Genomic DNA, 22,084 nt, shown 5'->3' with positions numbered 1-22,084 from the left:
CATCACCTAAATTCTACCTAATCACATTTGTCAATATTAGGATATTCATAGCATCTCAGGTACAAAGACCCCCAATAGTGCACATACATATACATTAATAACACATATACAAGACAAAACAGACAGACAGACATTCACTAAATATAAACTGCACCTCAGTGTATTATCCTATTATTAGCATACAGTATATAATAGATTCAGCACTCGCTTTTTAAGTGCCGAGTCATAACACCATGAGAGCCCGAATCCTAGTCTCAACTTCTAAATAAACATAGATAAGGGATTGGTTTTGTTTAGCCCCTTAGGGGCAACCGTTTCAAGGCGATGAATCCATCTGGCCTCACATTTCAACAAAATTAATCCACGATTTCCACCTCTCTCCAAGGGTGGAATCCAGTCAATTATCATACACTTTAAAGTGGGAATAGGGTGTCCATTCTTCAGAAAATGAATCGCCACCGGCTTATCAGAAGCTCCAGTAGAATATGCCAATCGAATAGAAGACCAATGTTGGTTCATCCGTTCACGGAATGTCCTCACCGTCTTGCCAACATAAAATAATCCACATGGGCACGTGAGGAAATATACCAAATGGTCAAGTTGACACGTCAGATGCTTATGGAGGAAGATTTTCTTACCACTATGTGGTTGACTAAAGTATGTTCCAGTTAGCATTGATCTACATGTAGTGCATCCAAGGCACTTGAAACATCCTTTCTTATTTGATAGCCAGTTGTCCATAGGTCTATCACTCTGATGCATATTCGGACGAAGTAACAGATCCTTCAAATTTGGACCTTTTTTTATGCTCAGAAGTGGTGGTGCTCTCCCCAATTTCCTAAAAGCCTGATCAGTGGTCAACATAGGCCAATTTCTCTTGATCGATCTCTGTACCACCGAGAGGTTAGTGTCACACCTACTATTCAAAATAAGTCTTGATTCATTTTGTAAAGTTCTTTTAGGCAAAGCTTGCCCCTCAGCGAATCGTTTTCTTGCCTTTATAAGGCTATTTCTGATTGTCTGTTCCTTATAGTCACTCAAAGACGATGTAAATCTTATAGGACTTGAGAGACTATTAAGGCTCGAGATCATGGCGTTAAAAGACTCCTCATTACCTAACCAAATCAAAAAACGTCATCTATGAATCTCCTATAATAAAAAATTTGCTCTCCAAATAAACGTCGACTATGTCTATGGATTAAATTGATTTTTGCTGATACAACTCTGATGGAATGTTATGAAGTCTGGTGAGTGCTCTCCCATAATCCTACAATATATGTGGGGGTCCTAATGGATGGACTTCCTGAGATTTGGCACCCCAGCAGTTGCTGAAGCTTGAGGCCCGGGGGTGCGGTTTTCTCCGGTCGACTATAACTATATATATATATAATATATATATATATATATATATTTATTTATTTTTTTTATAGTACTTTTATATAAAGTTACATAGTATTTTGGGTGTAGCAGTCTTTTAAGACTTTTTCTTAAGTCACAAAATAGACTATTTCTGCTAAACCTTTATAACCAAAAAGGGTAAACTTGTCTGGAAACTTAAGAGCCAGATGATAATGTTAACAATAAAGATCAGTTAATAAAACACTATACATTTCATTTAGTGGAGGGGATGGGGGGTGTATGACTGACTGACTGAATTTCTAAACATTATTTATATTATTTAATATGTATACTGTGTCCTGATCATGTGCTGTTTCTTTTTCTCGTGAACTTTTCATTTAAGTCTTTGCATATTTATCTCTTCCAGTGGTGGCAGTGAGTCGGCATACAGCAGTATGATATGCCGACACTTCTGAGAGTTCTCAGCGTTGTTTACTCTTAACTCACCACTTGGCGATCAATTACAACTAAATGGGTCTCCATTGCTATAGCCATAGTAGAGGGGGTCACTTAGATGGGTCTCATTTTGGTCTCTGGAAGTATGGCCGCTGCTTATATAGCTCAGTCAGTGATAGAAACGCACAGTAAGGTGGAATTTAGTGGACCTGAAACTATCGGTCAAAACTTTTATTTAGCAACTTCCCCTCAACAGAGTGAACAAGCCTGAAGTTCTACTAATAATCCACAGGCTCATTGCTACTGATAGAGCCATGCTCCTCCTACTGGTTGATATTCTCATGGCCCAATGTTATAGCCCGCCATTTGCGGGAGCCGGTGAGATAGTCACTAGATTTAAAGTGGCAACTAGTTTTGCCTTTAAACCAATTGTCCCTTTTAAATCTAGTGACGATCTCGTTTGACTTGTACCGGCTCCTGCAAATCGCTGATTATGACAATTGGCCCCCAGTCTCTGTTCTGTGTGTCCCATGTGTGGTAATATATGCTTTTTAATACAATTTAGTCAAATACAAAGCCACAAATACTATTTGCATATTTTATTTTCTTAGATCGTGTTACAATGCGTCTAAAATTATGGCTAAAGTCAATTTAAACCTATAAAAATCTCCAAAGCTTTGGGGGCTAGGTGGCGCCTGGGCACTTCTAAATTCCCACTTTGGACCACTGATGAACACAATGGATTTTTGGATGCAAAAGTGTTAGCGTCAGCTGTGCATATTTTAGGAACGGATGATACCTCCTGAAACATGATAATATGGTAAATTAATGAGCGTTTCTAATACTGTAAACGCAGGAAGAGAGGATATCCCGTCCTGAGGATGTTACCAGCTGCACAGATCTGTCTCTGATATTTATTAGAAGCATAGAGCCCCCCCACTCACTTAATTTTGCAGCTAAAAGTCCCATGTACTGTGGAAGTATCTCTCAGAAGAAGTGACAGGTGCTTGTTAGGAATTTGGCATTTGAAACTATTTCTAGCCTTCCCGGGAATTACTCTTCCTTCCTCTCGCCCCGCTAACAACCGCTGTCAGGCTCCTTGCTGCCCATTCTGCCTGCAGTAATTAATTACCCTTGCAGGAGGGTCTATAATTGCTACTGAGTGGAGTTGTCTGTACGTCGTGTATTTTAGTCACTAGAGAGGGGGCTCTGATTGCCTGCTGTACAGTATTGGAGGGATGTAGTTTAACATTATTGTATGAGAAGTATCTGTTGGTACCTGGTCACCGGTCGTATTTGGCGTTGACGCATCCTCTCTGCGGGTAACGTTGTGACATGTACCACACGTGGCGCTTCTGTCCCATGTCAGGAACTCAGATGTATGATTTCATTCTGAAAAAAAAAAGATAGGCTCTTGCTGCGGATGGTTATAGAGATTATAGTAACATGATTGATTAGTACAATACATATGAAATAATTGTATACTGTATATATTTGTATTGCTATCTGCATCGTGTCATAAATACAAAGAGGCTTTTGCTTTCTATTTTTTAAAATTATTCATACTGTCCGCAACAAAAGATTAGTTACTACAAGTATATGCTAAAGAAAAAAAATAAATACTAATTGTATCTCTCTCAGAAGTAATTTACAGAGGCCACATAATATTATTTTAGATAAATAGTACAGCCATAGTATTATAAATTTGTATAAACTACAATACTTAACAGGTTTTATCTGGAGTTTCCAATTGGGCGTAGTTACTCTACTAGGCACCAGCATACAGTATTGGACAGTGTCCACCGACTTCTGTAAAAATTGTTCATTGTGGGGGTGGGGGGAGTTTCCTCTTATGGTGCGTACACACGATCAGATATTTCAGGACGATAAGAACGATATCAATCATATCGTAATCGTTCATATCGTCCTGTTTTTGGGCCCTTCCAACCCCCAAACGATGGTCGACGCGCGGGCCTTGGATGGTTGATATAGACCATCACCCGTGCATGCCTGGTTACTATAGGGACCTGTGATCGTCGATCATGGGTCGTTACAGTTTTTTGGGGTCGGTTCATGTGCGGAATGTTCGATATCAAACTTCCAGCACGTGCAGGACGATTAGACAACGATATCTGATCGTTGTCTGATCGCTCCGTGTGTACGGAGCTTTACAGTGATCAAACATGTTTAATTTGATCAACTAGTTGGAACAGCCGTGTTGTTTTTTTTTTTTTCTCAGCACGCTGGAATAAACTGATTACCATTCGCTTTACACACACACGATTATCGTCCCAACCAGCAAACTAGTTGGGCGGGTGACTACCACCATTGCTTCTCTTACTACAGTTCTTCTTTCATCATTGGTGGCATTAACATTCACCAAGCAGCCATGCCTTCCGCATGTGTGCCTATAATATTATGGATCGTGCCGTTTTATATTGCATAGCTCTCGGAGAACTTGTATACAGGGCAGAGTGGTAGTCCTTTTATGATACAATAGTAATGACATCATTGACCAGATTATATATGTCATAACGCCCCCGACTACCGTACATTTTACAGCACCCACAATAGTCGTCGTCCCGGAGAGTTTTGAGACAGGGCTGCAAGCAGGGCATTTTCCGCAGCCCACAAAAATTGGGTAAAACTTTTTTAAAACCTGTATTCATTTACAGTAGTGTCCATTCATTCTTACAATACACAGGTTTTTCAAATCGGCACAGTGATTCCATTAGTTATGATTCAGAGAATGGGGGAATGTTCCTAATGGGAAGAAATATCTGTTACTTGTGTAATAAGCCTATATGGCATTTTCTACTTCAGGGTCCATAGGGTATCCACAGGATACCTTGGGGTATAGGTGTGACGTCAGTCGCAGGGCACCAAAGAGTTAAGCTTTCAGCCTCCCAGGATGCACTAGGTCCCCCTCTTATACACCGCCCCCGGGCCAAGGCACCTCAGTTTAGTTTGGTGCCCGGCCGGCGTCGGGTGCACCTGTCGGAGTGGGGGCTAGAAGAGCCCCTGAAGCTTTCTTCAGTGCAGCTGTGGCTGCACATCTGGATGTACAGCATGGACAGTCAGTCCTGACGTCCATGCTGTCTTCCCTACACCCCCGCCGGTACCAGAACGCCGGTACCGATCCGGGGATGCTGGTGAGCATCTGGGGTCACAGCTAGCGGTGACCCCAGATGTTCCGGACCATGGCCGGATCCAAGGGGGACAAAGGTAAGCAGCGGGGTCCCGCGGTGGGTCCCCGCTGGTCACATGGTCCTGAGTCCCCAGGCAGGGGGCTCCCTGGGGACTGGCTGCAGCGTGGAGCCAGGTACTGAACCTGCGCTTTCCACTACCCCCTGGGACAGCGGACCGCAGCAGAGCGGTAGCGCTGCGGCGTCCCAGGGGTTAAATGCATGCCAGGGGAGCGCGCCTTCCCTGTCTCACAGCCGGCGCCTCCCCCGCTGCACACAGCCCTCTCTGCACTGTGCTGACTGGTCCTGTGTCAGCGCTCCTCCCCCAGGCCAGCTTCTCTCTGCTCCTCGGCGGCCATCTTCTCTGCAACGCATGGTGAACGCTGCTGGAAGTCTGGAAGGAAGCATCGTGGTCTGGGTCCCCCCGCATACCTCTCCTCCGCTGTGGCTCAGGTCTGTGTATGCAGCGCTGTGTCCTACCAGGCCCTGTGTCTGTGTAGTTGAGTGATCAGCGCTGTTAGTGCAGGAATTGTTATTTCTCTGCATTGTATGTGACTGTGCTAGCGCTGCCTGTAACTTTTCTTCTCTAAACTGTCAGCTTTATTACTGTCCCTGTTCTTTCTGCTAAAGCCCGTGCGGTGCTGCAGGGTGGTCTCTCGCCTATTTAATACTTAATTGGTGAGAGAGGTCACATACGTGGTGCCATCATGTCTGAAAGTGATTTTCCCCTCCGGCTACAGTGTACCACGTGCAAAGTACCATTAGCGGAGGGGGAGGGTAGCGCGGAGGGCCTTTGCCGGCAGTGTTTGTCCATGGTGCGGCCTATTACGGTTACAGCACCGGTACAGGAGCCGCCCTGGGCTTGTTTCGCTCAGGCGTTAACAGCTTTAGTGGGCCAGTTAGCTCCGCAGCCCGCGTTTACTCCGATGGGTTTGTCCCAGCAGTCTGTGGTGTCGTCACCCATGCAGGGGTTCCCACGACAATTGGTGGTACCCCACAGTCTCCCTATTTCCCCGCTCCCGGGTTCTCAGGAGCCAGCGTGGGTTAACTCCCTGACGAGTTCTGTACAGCACTTGTCGGATGTGTTGCAAGGGGAGTCTGTGATGCGGCCTCATAAAAGGCCGGTGGCGTCTCTGTCCGCTCCTTATGAGGATGACGAAGGGACGTCTGATGATGGGGAGATTCTGGATCCTTACGATCAGGAACCTCTCCATACTAAGGACGCTGATGCTAAGTCCAAAGTATATATTCCTGGACTTATTCGGGCGGTCCGCACAGCCTTGGTGATTGAGGACGAAGTTCCCCCAGCGGCTAAATCTAAGCATGCCTTTTTCAAAGATGTGAAGGGCGATGCCACAGTCTTTCCTCTTTCGGGTCAGTTGGTGGACCATTTAGAGGAGGCGTGGAAACAACCTGGCAAAAGATACCAGCCGCAGAGACGCCTGGCGGTGGCTTATCCGTTCGCGGATAATTATTTTGCTAAGTGGGAATCCCCTCCACAGGTGGATTCTCACGTGACCCGTCTTGTCCATAGTGCCACATTGCCGATGCCATCCATGTCCTCCCTTAAGGATGCTACGGACCGCAAGGTAGAAATCTGCCTGAAGTCCGCTTATTCCCTTGCAGGGGGGCCAGCACGGCCGGCTATAGCCATTTGCTGGGTTGCCAGAGCGATGGAGCGCTGGGCGGATTCATTAGAGGCTTCTTTTGAATCCGACTGTCCGGCCGAACAGGCGGAGTTGATTGGCAATCTCCGTGATTCGGCCACCTACATCAACGAGGCGGCTCTAGACATTAGTACTCTGGTGTCTAGAATTTCTTCAGCAGCGGTAGCTGCTCGTCGCACCTTGTGGCTGCGATCCTGGAAGGCGGACGCACATTCCAAGAAAGGTCTGGAAGCGTTACCGTTTACCGGAGAAGTTCTCTTCGGTCCGGATAAGATTGTGGCCACGCTGGCGGCAGCCAAATCTGCTTGTCTCCCGTCGGCCGCTGCTCCTTCTGGTTCTGGACCATCGTCCTTTCGGTCATCTAGGGCCCAGGGCAGGCCCAAACCACAGTCGTTTCCTCGACAGGCTGGCCCTAAGAAATCGGTCAAGCCCCGGAAACAGGCATGGAGTACCAGACGTCCGGCCCCCAAGCCAGATGACAAGCCTGCGGCCTGACGGTCCGGGTCTCCCCTTGGGGGATCCCAGGGTGGGAGGCCGCCTGCTGCAGTTCTCCCGGTGTTGGTCGTTCACTACGACAGACACTTGGGTTCTGGAGGTGGTCTCCCACGGGTACGCCCTCTCCTTCCGGCACAGACCCCCGGCTCGATTCTTCACCACGGGTCTACCATCAGACCGGAACAAGGCTACGGAGCTGCGGAAGGTATTGCACACTATGCTCCAGGCTGGAGTTATAGTGCCTGTTCCATTCTCCCAGAGGGGCCAGGGTTTCTATTCAAATCTATTTTTGGTACAGAAACCCAATGGGTCATATCGTCCGATTCTCAACCTCAAAGCACTCAACAAGTCTTTGCAGGTCCCGAAGTTTCGGATGGAGACCCTACGGTCCATCATTCTGGCGCTGGAACCTGGGGACTACATGGTGTCATTGGACATACAGGACGCTTACCTGCAGGTCCCTATTCTTTTGCGCCATCAACAGTTCCTCAGGTTTGCAATCCGCAGCGACCACTTCCAGTTTCGGGCGTTACCTTTTGGCCTGGCGACAGCACCACGTGTTTTCACCAAGGTGATGGCGGTCATGGCGGCTTCTCTGCGGCTGCAAGGAGTCCGCATGTTGCCGTACTTGGACGACCTGTTATTGGTGGCAGGATCTCCAGAGCTCCTGTTACACCACTTGGACCTGACCATTGCACTGCTGCAACGGCACGGCTGGCTAATCAACTGGCAGAAATCCACTCTAATCCCGTCTCGGAGGATTCTGCATCTTGGAGCCTTATTGGACTCGGGACAGCAAAGGATCTTCGTGACGGAGGACAAGATCTCTGCTTTACAGTCAAGGGTGCGCAGTTGTCTGCACAGCCGCCGGGTGTCCTTACACTCGGCGATGAGGTTACTGGGCTCCATGGTGTCGGTGTTCGACATGGTGGAATACGCCCAGTTTCACTCCAGACCTCTGCAGCACCTGATCCTGTCCAAGTGGAACGGGCTGCCTCAGTCTCTGAAGTTCCAGACGATTGTGCTCACCCCGGAGGTTCGCCTGTCCCTTGCGTGGTGGTTAAAGACGACCCACCTCAACAAGGGACGTCCGTTCTGGGTTCCAAATTGGGTCCTGTTGACAACGGACGCCAGTCTTCGGGGCTGGGGAGCAGTTTCGGGTCCACACTTGTTCCAGGGCAGGTGGACGCCGACAGAAGCGGAGCTTCCAATAAATATCTTGGAACTCCGTGCGGTCTTCAATGCTCTCCTGCAGGCACAGCGGTTTCTCCAGGGTCACCCGGTGCAGGTCCAGTCGGACAATGCTACCACCGTGGCCTACATAAACAGGCAAGGAGGAACTCGCAGTCGGGCAGCTCTCGTAGAGGTCTCTCGGATCCTGGTTTGGGCGGAGCGCAATCTTCCGGCCATATCAGCGGTCTTCATCCCGGGAGTGCTAAATTGGGAGGCGGACTTTCTAAGTCGCCAGGACGTTCATCCAGGGGAATGGTCCCTGCACCCGGACGTTTTTCAACTACTGGTGGACAGGTGGGGTCTTCCAGAAATCGACCTCATGGCGTCCCGGCACAACAACAAGTTGCCGGTGTACGGGTCTCGCACAAGAGACGAAGGGGCGTCTCTGGTGGATGCTCTGTCCGTCCGGTGGACGTTCCGGTTCGCATACCTGTTCCCTCCGGTCTCCCTTCTTCCACGGGTAATCCGGAAATTCAAACTGGAAGGAGGGACGCTCCTGTTGATAGCTCCCGCGTGGCCCAGACGGCACTGGTTCTCAGACCTTCAGGGTCTGTCCGTGGACAGTCCTCTGCGGTTGCCGCTACGACCGGACCTTCTGTCTCAGGGTCCTTGTCTTCACCCGGACCTGACTTGGCTGTCTTTGACGGCGTGGCTGTTGAGACGGCCATGCTGAGATCCCGGGGGTTTTCCAGCTCTGTGGTGCGTACCATGTTACGAGCTCGGAAACCGTCTTCCGCGAGGATATACCATCGCGTGTGGCATACGTTCTTCCAGTGGTGTCGACCGAGAGGTTATGCACCGCGGGAGTTTCGTCTGTCTCGGATTCTCGCCTTCCTGCAAGCGGGACTAGATCATGGGCTTCGCCTTGCTTCTTTGAAGGTACAGGTTTCGGCCCAATCCCGGATGTGCGCACCTTTATGCAAGGTGTTCTCCGTATTCAGCCGCCCTTTGTTCCACCTGTGGCGCCTTGGGATTTGGCTGTGGTCCTGAGGGCTCTCCAAGGACCGCCGTTTGAACCACTGGGCTCAGTGGATATTAAATGGCTAACAGCTAAGACTGTTTTCCTTCTGGCCTTTGCTTCGGCCAGACGTGTTTCTGAGTTAGGGGCTCTTTCTTGTAGACCCCCTTTCTTGGTTTTTCATGGGAACAGGGCAGTGCTCCGCACTCGGCCCGAGTTTCTTCCCAAAGTTGTTTCCCAGTTTCATGTTAACGAGGAAATAGTTGTTCCGGCCTTTAGCTCACCGGGTCTTTCCGTGGGTGAGGCCTCTTTGGATGTTGTGCGGGCCTTAAGGACTTATGTTGACCGCACTTCTTCGTTTAGGAAGTCGGACGCTTTGTTTGTCCTCTATGGCTTCCGTAAAAAGGGTTGGCCTGCTTCAAAGCAAACTTTGGCAGCCTGGATCCGTATGGCTATTTCTGAAGCTTATCTTCATGAAGGCCTACCGGTCCCTCCTTCTCTGAAGGCTCATTCCACTAGGTCTGTGGGTCCTTCGTGGGCAGCTCGACGTGGTGCCTCGGCAGTTCAGATCTGCAAGGCTGCTACGTGGTCTTCTGTCCATACCTTCGTGAGGTATTACAGGTTTGACACCTTCGCCTCTCAGGATGCTCCTTTCTGCACAGGAGCGTCCCCACCCTTAAAGGATACTGCTTTGGGACATCCCCAAGGTATCCTGTGGATACCCTATGGACCCTGAAGTAGAAAATATGAGATATGGTAAGAACTTACCCTTATCTCTATTTCTACGAAGTCCATAGGGTTCCACAGGACTCCCGCCCTGTCGCACCTGTGCTGCAGATGGGCTTTGCTCTGGTCACCGGTTTTCCGTCTCCCTCTGGTGAGAATGTGATTCTTGTATGTGTCCAGATCTTTGTTCTCTCTCTTCCTTCTCCTCCTCCGGCCTATGGCTTGGTAACTAACTGAGGTGCCTTGGCCCGGGGGCGGGGTATAGGAGGGGGACCTAGTGCATCCTGGGAGGCTGAAAGCTTAACTCTTTGGTGCCCTGCGACTGACGTCACACCTATACCCCAAGGTATCCTGTGGAACCCTATGGACTTCGTAGAAATAGAGATAACAAGGGTAAGTTCTTACCATATCTCATATTATCACATTGTCCCTAACCAAAATGAAGCTCGCAGTGCCTGCAATAGTGGTTGGTAAGATTATGGATTAAAGACCAGGGGTAGATTTGCTAAGCAAGCCACGCTTCTTGGGGTGTTTAACCCCCGAAACTTGACATGGCAATGATGATAAAAGGCATTTTTTGCTTTTTTAATAGCATTGCTGGCTTACATTTCGGGGTTAAGCGCACAGAGAATTCACGCCTCTGCTTAGTAAATGTAGCCCGGAGTCTCCTTGCCGTTAATCCTATGTTAGAGCACAGCATTCTGCCTGATAGTCTTCCATCACAAGAACAGAAGCAGCAGACGGTGACCACGTGGCCTTACACCTTATAGCAGGGGTTTTCAAACTTGGCCCTCCAGATGCTGTGGAACTACACATCCCAGCATGCACTGCACATAGTTTTAGCATGCTGTTATATCAAAAAGGTGGCAGTGCATGCTGGGATGTGTAGTTCCACAGCAGCTGGAGGGCCAAGTTTGAAGACCCCTGCCTAACAGAGTCCAGGAAGCTCCCAGCTCCCCATCCTCCGCTCAGTCTTTTCCTAAAGACCTACTTGGCCACATTAATACTTCGCTGTCCTGTTATGGGTAAGGCTAGAGTAATCCGACAAGCACGTATCTCCTCAAGTCACTGACTAAAATGCAATGTGGCTCAACTTCAAGAACCTTTGATCATGAACACACATGTTTAGTAGATTTAAGCTGGGTACACACTAGACAATTTTTTTAAAAACTATTTGTCGTTTTCTGACGGATCGGAACGACAAATCCTTCAAGTCGTCCAGCGTATAAGCGCTATGCACGCTCCCGCGGCGTCTGCTGCGTGCTCATATCTTATGTACATGCTGCTCAATCTGAGGATGTGACTGATGACCCCATGTGTGTCAATTCCGCGGGGGAATGACCTATCGTGTAAGGACCGCACAATATGTCGCTTGTCACATCTGCTGTCAGCTGGGTGCACAGGTCGTCTATTGTGTTCCCAGCTTAAGACTTACGGTTCCTCAGGTTGTAGAGGAGCTGCCTCTATGTAGTAGGAAGCAGCCACTGGAAAAGTCTAGCTCTATAATTGTGCGATTACCCTGTTTTGTTTGGTAGGCCAATGCTTACAGGGAAATCCAGGCCTTAAATTGCTACTCCAATTTTAGATAATTAGGACATTTATCGTCTTGACCATATCCTCCTGCGATGCTTTCTTAAAAAAAAAAAAAAAAAAAAGCATTTTCCTTTTTGGCTTTTCATGTATAAAATCGTATCATTTAGGCAGATTTGGCCTTGGATACGTCTTGGCTCTGCTCTGCATTGGAGACAGCATAAAAATACATGTCTAATTGTTTGTATCCAAAAAGATTGTGAGACAACGTTGTACATTTCCCTGATCGTATGGGTGACGTTTGTGTGTTTTTTGTTTTCTTTTGTCCTCAGCTGCGATCAACTTGGCCAAACTGAAGCTCTTCAGACACTTCTACGTGATGGTGAGTTGGCGCGCGAGTGAGGAGGTGAAGGGCACAGCCTAAGAGGAGGACTCGCCTTCCCCTGAGCTCCTCAGCACTGCACGTTCCATCTAGTATAGCAGCATAAAATGTCCTTGCTGTGTGGTAAAATGGCTTCATATTCTAGTGTTATTCAGTCCTACAGGCTAGTCCAGTACACAGGGCACTCTGGGACAGAGAATACCTGTAATATGGACTCGATATTTTTATTTCTTACTTCACATTCCAACTGTGCTTGATCTTGTGGTTCTTATCCTGGTCCTACTTGAGCAGGATCCCCCAGCAGTACAGAGTGTATCAGGAGAGGACAGGACTGCTTGTGACAGGGCAGTGAAACTCCATGCAGAAACCCCTCCGCTCTGTAGTGCAGCAGACTCTCACATTGTGCCAGAGTCTACTGCACCTGCGCAGGTCTCCGGTAACATGGCGCCCTTTGCCTGTGATTTGCTCTGCTTCTGTAGTGCCAGTGCGGGACTCCAGAGAGGTGAGTATTAAATATGGGTGCAGGGTGCACAGTGCCGGCCCCCGTGTGCACCACACACTATGCACCCATTATAGATACGACAATGGACGTGAGCAAGGGGATGGAGGAGTTGCAGGAAGCCACAGACCTGAGCGTCACATAGCGGAAGAATAGGTCTCCCCCCGACAGGACAGTTATGTGAGGGTCTGATCCAACTGATTCTGGAAGATTGTGGTGACCAGCACATCTGTATATGAAACCAAGTTTGTATATTAGACTTTTATTTTAGTCCAGTCCTTTACCCTATACATTATTTACATTAGAGATTATTTTTGGTATGTTTTTATTTTTTTTGTCTCATGCAATATATTTATGTATAAAATTAAAAGGTCATATTGTGGAGCTATAATAAATTTTTTTACCTATAGCCATTAATGCTAGAGCGCCACCTAGTGCCTAAATGATCACGAAACAAGGTGATGGCGGCAAGCTTACATGACGTAACTAAACTGCTGTACGGAAGCATCTCTCATTTTTGAGATTGCATTGGACATACTGCGCTAACAGAGCCACATATACTGTATGTCAGTTTCAAAACCAATCATTTTAAATGATTGCGGCTTTCTACCTTATGCTGTAGCAGTTGGTACGACGTGCAGGCCTATCCCCTAGTCAGCCGTCTTTGTCCTGCCGAGCCTTGAACCCATTCTCCTCTTAATTTTGGTGTTGACACCATACAGATTCTTTAATTGTAGGAACTCTTGAGGCTTTCCCGGCCCAGCCGCTAAATGAGAATGGAAGACTAGATGGATAGTTGGCTCCTGCAGTAATTGCATTATAGTAATCTATCTTCGAAATGGCTGTGGGTGCTTGAGATGCAGACATAATAACCTGCACCACACAGAGCAATCTATTAAGTGGGTATCATAAATTCCTCTCAGCGAGATTAATCCCAGATCAGCAGCCTGACATGTGCTTTGCAGAGACGAGCTGCTGCCAGGCGGCCGCCCGGGGAGGGAACAGTGGCTCCACCTGTAGGTGGTAGGGTAATATCTCACCTGTCCCCACTTCTTTGTGCCACAGATCATCTGTTTCATTTACTTTACCCGGATCATTTCAATCCTCGTCAAAGTTGCGGTCCCATTCAAATGGAAATGGATGTACCAGGTGAGTGAGCTCCACGCTGCATGCCACGCCATTTTGTGTAAGGGGATGTATTTAGTCGTTTGAAAGCATGTAACCCATTTTCATGCACCGATACCGGGCTATGAATATAAAGCAGAGTACAGACATCAGACCTTGGGCTTATGTAAAAGAATGCAAGCTGCTGCAAATTTTATTTTTAAAGCGGCAATCATTTTAAAGGCAAAGCCAGCTTGGTTTTGTCTTTAAAATGATTGCTGCTTTAAAAATATTGGGAAGACTCGCAGGAGTTCCCCGCAGCGGCACCAGATCGCACCCTATTACATAAGCCCCTGTATGTTCTATGGGTTTTATTTTGTCAAAGGGGGACCAATAATCTTAATAAAAAGATGTTCAGTCCTAATATACAAGTTACCCTGTATTAAAAGGCTACTGATTAGAAAATCACAGACATATACGTACCCAGAACATTCGGTGTACAGCTAAGTGCAAGCCATGGTTCACGGTTATCGTCCACTGTCAGATTTACCAATAAAAAGCCGTACTGTAGTGCACATTAATGGCGTTACGAGCAGGAAGTCTGGTGTGCATCGCAAAACTCCTCCCCCGTGAATCACAACTTTCCCAGATCTTTTTGCACTGAAACTTCATGAAACTTTTTCATGTATAGTTGTGAATATTAAAAGTTGCTGTACTTTCTAAGGCAACTTGTGTTGTAAGTGTGGGAGACCTTTTCTAATTATTAACATATACTTTCAATTTTGCTTGCAGCTCCTGGATGAACTAGCCACCTTTGTCTTCTTCGTGCTAACTGGGTACAAGTTCCGACCAGCATCGGACAACCCGTATCTTCAGCTCCCTCATGATGACGACATGGATGACCTGGAAATGGAGGCAGTGTAAGTAGGTTTTAATCAAAGTTCAGATGCAGACTACTGTCCTACCTCCCAACTGTCCCGATTTGCAGACCTCAGAGGGGGTGGGGCTTATATAAAAAGTGGGAGGTATTGAACAGAATTGTAACGTGTTGGGGGGCATGGTTTGGGTAGATAGAGGCGGGGCTTATTTTGCCTAGATTTGACATGTTTAAATGTTGATAGGTATGACTATTGTTAAAGCTACTCATATCACTAAGCTTTCAAGTGGGTCAGCACAAACAAGTGTAGCTAAAAAAAAAATCTGGTACTGATAAATACATCACATGCAAAATCGGGAATTAAATAAGCCCTGTCCTTGAACTGGTCGGATGCGCTCCCTACTGAGGATGGGGGAGGGGATTGCATTTCTATCGCGTTCTTCAATTCAGGACTGTGCTGATAAAATGGGGGCTGTGGGGAGATCTGCAATTCCACTGCTCTGGCCCGTTTCCCCAGCCTATTTTCTGCCTACACCCAGTGAAGGCAGCCATTGTGTAACCATTTTTAATGGTGAAGCCTGTTAATGTCCATGAAACTCGTAGCCTTCCCTGAGGCTCGAGTCCGCTTGTAACGAACGGTTGTCACTACTTTCTATTGACGTAACAGACGTGACTTGAATTTTTTTATTCAAAACCCAAAAAAAATAGCTGCGCCTACGGTGCAAGTTTTAAGGATAAGCATGCTTGTGCACAGGTGACTTCATTAGTACCTCAGACTTTTGATTTAACCATCTGTGCTGAACCATGAATATCCTTAAACCTGGACCGGTATGGTGCCTTGAGGACCAAGATTGGGAGCCTCTGGACTAGTACCATGAACAATCTACTATGACGCCATAATAATGGCATCGGTGAGGGGGGGGCAGTAAATTGTATGACATCATTGTTTACAAAGCCCATATTTTCGCTTACTCACTGGTTTCTCATCTGTGATGCAGCTGAATAAATTGACAATGTGTTTCTCATAGCTTGTAAGGCATTCACAGAAATAAATACATTCGGTTTGTGTATTTAAAAAAAATATACATTTAGTCAATACCTCATTCAGCAAAATGGCCACTTCCACCTCTAGCTGGGAAACCTGTAAATGACGTCTTGAGGGTCCTTACCTTCTTTTTAAGGACACAAGCTTTTAGACTCTCCCCAGTGTGTGTATGTGTCTGTTTTGTGTCCAACTGGTCAGATGTCCTAGTTTAGTCAGCCCAGTCATGTTTTTCCCCAACATCAAAGCATGATGTGTGCCTGGCGTTCTGTGAGATGGGCTGTTTGTATATATACCGTGGCTACCACCCAATTCTCCTCCCAGCAATGTTCTTCATATTTTCCCCTCAATGCACTGAATGTGCCTCACCACCTGCAGACGTTTCCTGTGCACACGCTGAGCCAGACATTTGTGTGTATGTATGTGTATATAAATGTGTGTGTGTGTGTGTGTATGTATATATATATATATATATATATATATATATATATATATATATAGAAGCATGTAGACAGGCACTCATTGAATGAACAACATGCCGTGGTGCCAGCTATAGTATTATATAAGCCATGTCTCCTGCTCTGAGTAGCAGGAATAAGCGGCACTCATCCGGACTTAGCAATGAAGTAAAGATGTTTTATTCCAGCGTGAACCAACGTTTCAAGGCCTAAACGGCCTTTTTCTCAAGGTGTGCATAACAAAACAAAACAACAGTGCTTACCTTTATACAAGAAGATCACAAGTGAAAAAACGTCTGTCCAACAGCGCGCCTCCGTGCGGCGGGAGTCGCCCCCTGATGACGTCATCAGACGGTGTCATGTTGTGGAGAGAGAGAGAGCTGTCTCCATGGAAACAGATCACAACAGTGTGTGAAAAATTGGCGGAGCCTAGCACACACGGAGAGCAGTGCTGTGGGAGACGTGAATAAGCAAAAACAACCAAATGACATGTAGGAAAAAGAATTAACATATCGCAGATTAAAGAAGTGCAGTGTAGCTGCACATGATAATAGCATGAAAAATAATAACATGAAAAATAATAAATGATACATGGATAAGCCAAGAACACAAATATATACATACAAACATTCACATACTAGCAAAAATACATAATCAGTGAAAACTCATGAGTACTAATCATTATCCTCTCAATATCAAAAATGCATGTAATACTGAGATTTAAAAAAAATGTCTAGGGATAAATACAAGCAATAAGGATAAATCTGTGAAACGAATTAAACCATTTATATGCACCAATTAAATACATGGATTAAATACATGATGCCCAGGAGATCTTCTCGTTAAGACCGCGTGGATGAACCGTATCCAACGAAATAATCCATTTGGTTTCCAAACGTGCCAAAATTTTGGCACGATCTCCCCCTAGCTTTAATGGAGCCACATGATCGATAATCTTGTATCGTAAGCTTGTTAGAGGATGGCCAGCAGATTTAAAATGGTTGCCCGCCATTTTAAATCTGCTGAGTGCCGCTTATTCCTGCTACTCAGAGCAGGAGACATGGCTTATATATATATATATATTCATACAAACTCGGCACTCACATGCTTTTCAAACTGCAACTCCTTTGAACATAGGGAATGTTGGTTCCAAAATATTGCAATAATTTCTTAAGCTGGCCACCGCTTCACGGTCATTCCCATCTAGCCAGTCCCTACACTGATTCTCACATAAATGAACTTGATCTTCCATCTTGGGCTCAAGCTTGCATACATTTTAAACATGAAACTGGGTCTTGCCTTAAAGAGACAGGACCGCACCCAGGGCTATCAGTTAATAAGCACCTGGAAAAAGAAAAAAGTTTCTTACATTTGAAAAACAGGGTGCCCTAGCAAGGGTGATCACAGAATTTAGATGGTCGAGTGCTGTGGATTGAGCCTGTCGTGTTTGTATGTGTATGTATGTGTGTGTATGTATATTTATATATATATATATATATATATATATATCATATACTGCAGTCTCTGTGCGTACATTCTATTATCCATCGGTTTTATTGCACTTTATCACTTCCCAGAGCTTAGTACATCTGCCCCATTGTGCGGTAAAGTAAACGTGGAATTACATGTGTGTTGGTTTCACTGAATTTTGTGTCTCCTTTTACACTGCCGTCTGTTATGAAAATTGGGACAATTTATGTTCCCATATCTATTTTATATGGAAGTATGATCCCTGTCCCCATTTCCAGCCATTTTCCCAAATAAGTTTTATACTTGTAGCCTACACCTTTGGGTGGCAGTACAGATGGGTTCTCATAAACCTATGGTATCCTTTGGCGCCAAATTGCGAAAGTTAGCGCTTCCTGGACTTTCGTACTTGTCTGTGTTAGCTCCGTACCTGCATCCAAAGTAGCTTGGTGTCCTGGGCCCTTAGGGTTAGTATTTTTTTGTTGCATTGCAGTTGGTAATAAACCTTAGATTTAGCACAGCAACGTGTCTGGTGCAAGGCATGGCTCGGCTCATTCCTAGCGGTCTTCAGTCTTTTACCTTTTTACCTAGGCCTGAGTCACACACAGCAGCGCATGCAATACCAGCGTCATTATCCAGGGTACATGTACATTGTACTTTTGTCACATTAGTGACACAAATTTGCTACGAAACTTTCGCGGGTCGCAGTTGCATTGCCCATGGTGCACCTAAAGGGGCTGTGTGCCGCAATTTGATGTTAGATGCGAGGACATGTCTGTACCATGTATTTCTGAGAGCTTGGTATCTGTGATGTCTCTGGTTCCTATTGAATTTATAGGCCCTACAGTACTCACCTGACTATTCATTTAGCCCACAGTGGCTGCCTGCGGTTGTGCAGGTTTTAAAGATTAAATGGACACATTTTGAATTACCAGCGTTACACGTAATGACTGGCATTACCTTACAGGATTATACAACTTTTTTATAACCATTTTAACTTATTTTGGCTCCAGTTTGAAGACGTCTCCTCCCCTGGTACCCTCTCTCCAGGGCCACAGCCTAGAGATTTCATTACATTAGATCTGTGCACCCATGTGGTGACATTTGGCAGTCCCAGTATGATTTAGGATAGTTACAGGTATTTAATTGGTAATTAGAAATGAGGTACACTTACCATTTATTGGGCAATAGATAAAAGCTCTCTCTTATATATAAACAATAATATTATGCCCTAAAGCCTTCCATCTGGACTAATGACACTACTTTATCCCTATTTCAGAGTGACAACCACAGGAGCCACAGAGGGTGTAAAGAAAATGAAAAAAGTGATCAATGGGTCTTCGGAATGGCAGAACTCCGCGTGAATGGACAAACTGACCAATTGGCTTTTTAATTTATTACCTCTTCCTATATTACATGTAAAACAAGCGGGTCAGAGTTACACTCCACCTACTTCCTTATCACATGCAGCATCTCTCCCCCCCATCCCCCCCCCCCCCACAGAGACATGAAATAAGCCAGCCAGCACCGGTCAATGGTGTATGTCCAGGGACAGTCCACAAGGTGCTGTAATCTCCAGTTCCTCAGATCCATCTTGCAAGGTAACATCAACTTCTGCTGGACACCCGTGTTCCCGTGGTCATTTGAAGATGAACAAAAAAAAAAACAACTTTTAAATATCTTTAAAATTCCTTGTTTTTGAAACAGGGACTAAAATAATCCAGGAATTATGTTGTTGGTATATAATATCTCAATCAGGTTTGTACCATTTTTTTTATTTTTATTTTTTCAAATAATCCATAGGCCAGCAAGTGTGTGGCGTAAATTATTTAACCTGAGTATATGGTGACTGTGCAGTCGTAGCCATGTAGCAAGCCACTGAAAAAAAAATGCCACTTAAATTTGCGGAACCCTCCTCCCTATATATATATTTTTTTTTTTTCTTTTTTTTGTGATATTTTTTATTTTCTTTTTTTCCTTTCGATAACAACTAGAAGTCCACTGTAAATCTATACCTAACCAGCTTCAAACATATGGGGGAGAAGAAACAAAAATATAAAGTGTAAATATTTTTTATTTTGTAGGAAAAGTTACAATGGGGTTTATAGAACGTGCTAAGGGAAACTATATCTATTGAAAATGAATTCTAAAAGCTTGATGTATAGTGCTTATAAGTACCATACTTAGTCTTTAAGCACTCTGTTGTCGGTGGCACATTAAATGGTTCTTACCATTTGCGTGCATGACCTACTAACAGCCTACGCTCCAATTAAGTGACTGCCTAAGTGAAATGTAACAGAACAGGATCCCAGTGTTACAGGTTTGCTGTAGTTTAGGAGCCAAATATATTTGGTTAGATACCGGTCTGTGCCCATCTTATATCCTTTATTGGGGGGAGGGGGCATGAGAGCGAATATGGTGCGCCCCATTCCCTTGCTCCTACGCTGGCTGCCTGCGGTCTGTATCCCAGAGTGTGTTGTGACTCCCAGGCTGTGGAGTTACTGTGTGTGTTTGTTGCTATTCAATTTCATGTTAATCATGATAAGAGTTGGGTAATCAGGATTTGTTATTTGTTTTTGGTGTGGTGACGGCTATACAATCTCCTGTGTCAGTGCTCAGGAAGGCACATTAATATTCATGAGTCCGTATCAAGGCTTCAGGCACAGGAAGTGATGTAAATGTTTGACCCCCTGCGTTGCCAATCTAAAGCAGCCAGTCACTTAAATGGTTACTTAACTTGCAAGAGTTGTAGTCAGAAGTTTGTTCTCAGAGGTCACAGTTATGGTCAGTGACTACTCACACACACTCATCCAAGATAGTAAAGTCCTATCTCAGCTGCTGCAGAACCCACTGAGTAGAAAGACCGTCATTTATCCAGACACGACAGGTAGAAGCAAGATGGCACCTGGGGGCTCTCCTGCCCAGCAGCGGTCACTGGACCAAATCATTGAAGTGTCAGTAGACGCACGGCTGGTGGAGGGAGAATGCAGAAATCACCAGTGGCCTGTACGGCTTGTTTTATTTTTATTTTTTTTTTCTTTGCAAACACAGTTTTGTGGTCGACCTCCAACGTGGCCTGTGACATTTGTCAGTGCTGAAAGGCTTTAAAGTAGCCGGTCTATAAGGTACTGCTAAAGTATGAATAGGTTTTAATGGACACAATTGTTTCTTTTGTGAATAAAAAAAAAAAATGTTGCTTTATTATCCAATGTTCCCTGTAGTAAATCTAGTTCTACATCGGACTAACTTTCAGCCATTGCAGACATGATGGAAGAAGACTGGTTGGAAGAGGGGCTATTGTGCCTTTTTGGTTTTGTTTTTGTTCTGGTTGAGTAGACAAAGAAAACCTAAAGTTTTATGCTGTTTGAAACCATTAAAATACAGTTACAGTAATTATGCAGTCATGAGTAAATGGGACTGTCCTGTAAATTGGGACTACTGGGAGGTGGTATATTGCATGTGACCTTATATTATCACAAGGAAATTGTAACTATGCAGCTTTTAATATTCCTTCTATGTGTCTGTTACGGAGCAGGTACGTTATGCATGTCAGTCTATGAGGATTTGTATTTAATGGTACATTTCTATATTCAGGTGGGATGTGATAAAGTTCGGGGGCCGTCAACCTAGGCAATGATTAAAGTGTGATTCTTAATATCCTGTCCTTTGAGAGAAAGAGGAAAAAAAATCTATATATAATCCATGTCACTCATTTGAAATAATCAATCCTGTACACTCAGTAACTCCAGTGGGTCCCCTATTACAATACATGCAACAGGTGATACTTGGGTTTAAAATAAACAGCGCAGTTGGCAGGTACTTGGCACGGTGCAGGCGCACGGCAGAGGCTAGTATTGCAGCGATGAGAGCTCCCTTTGTGGAACAAGATTACGAAGTTAAGAGAGTGGGAAAAAAAAGTTCTCTTTTACTGGGCTCACATGGTGTATTGGGGGAACCCATGGCCGTTCCCATTTTCCTCTGTGTAAAAGGGTATTTTGCACAAGTAAGGACTAGTGGTGTTCAGCATCACATCCTGTACGTTAGTGGAACCTAGCATGTGCCTTCAATGAAGAGGCTAATTTGTTTAGGCGCACGCCATTCAACTTCATAAAATGCTTCACATACATAAAAGTAGCACATGGGGTAATATGGATGGAGAGGGTGGTGTTTTGTAGTGGGCAAACCTTGTGTTTTCTCTTCATAAAAGAAACTGAGAGCTGGTGCAAAATCCAGTCTTGAGGCCCCATCCTCAACTTTAATGGCACAGTATTAGCACCCCCAAGGGCATGTAGTTATGAGAATCCCGACACTACAATCCCAGCAGGGGGCTGAACATAGGCATCGGTATTTTGACGCCTATGTTAATCCCGACAGGACGCCGGACCGATCGTCCAGCGCCGGAGGTAAGTAGCGATGTAGCTGGGGATTGGGTGGTTAGGTTTAGGGACCACCCCGGGGGGACTTAGGGTTAGGTTTAGGCACTAGGGGGGAGGAGATTAGGGTGTGGGGAGGGGGGCTTAGGTTTAGGCACTAACGGGGGGAAGTTAGGATTAGGCACAAGGAGGGTTGGGGGGGAGGGGAGGGTTAGATTACTTACCTCTGCTGTCGAGATTTCCTCCGCGTCGGGCTAGCGCTGTCGGGATTTGAACCGGCGGCTACACAGCTGC

The 22,084-nt window shown here is 45.7% G+C and overlaps 1 protein-coding gene across 1 annotated transcript in view; it reads left to right on the top strand.

Moving 5' to 3' along the window:
• GPR107 (G protein-coupled receptor 107) overlaps positions 1 to 20,810 on the top strand; it is a 59,533-nt gene extending 38,723 nt beyond the window's left edge. The window contains exons 15-18 of the mRNA XM_088467043.1: positions 11,921 to 11,970; positions 13,535 to 13,618; positions 14,366 to 14,493; positions 18,697 to 20,810. Coding sequence (XP_088323169.1) covers positions 11,921 to 11,970; positions 13,535 to 13,618; positions 14,366 to 14,493; positions 18,697 to 18,781 — 347 coding nt within the window. The 3' untranslated portion in view covers positions 18,782 to 20,810. The remainder of the gene's footprint in view (positions 1 to 11,920; positions 11,971 to 13,534; positions 13,619 to 14,365; positions 14,494 to 18,696) is intronic.
• The last annotated feature ends 1,274 nt before the right edge of the window (positions 20,811 to 22,084 follow it).

The sequence above is a fragment of the Taudactylus pleione genome, unplaced genomic scaffold (assembly GCF_031769625.1).
Source record: "Taudactylus pleione unplaced genomic scaffold, aTauple2 ptg000003l, whole genome shotgun sequence".
Taxonomy (NCBI): Eukaryota; Metazoa; Chordata; class Amphibia; order Anura; family Myobatrachidae; genus Taudactylus; species Taudactylus pleione.
This window is presented reverse-complemented; position numbering and strand designations above follow the sequence as displayed.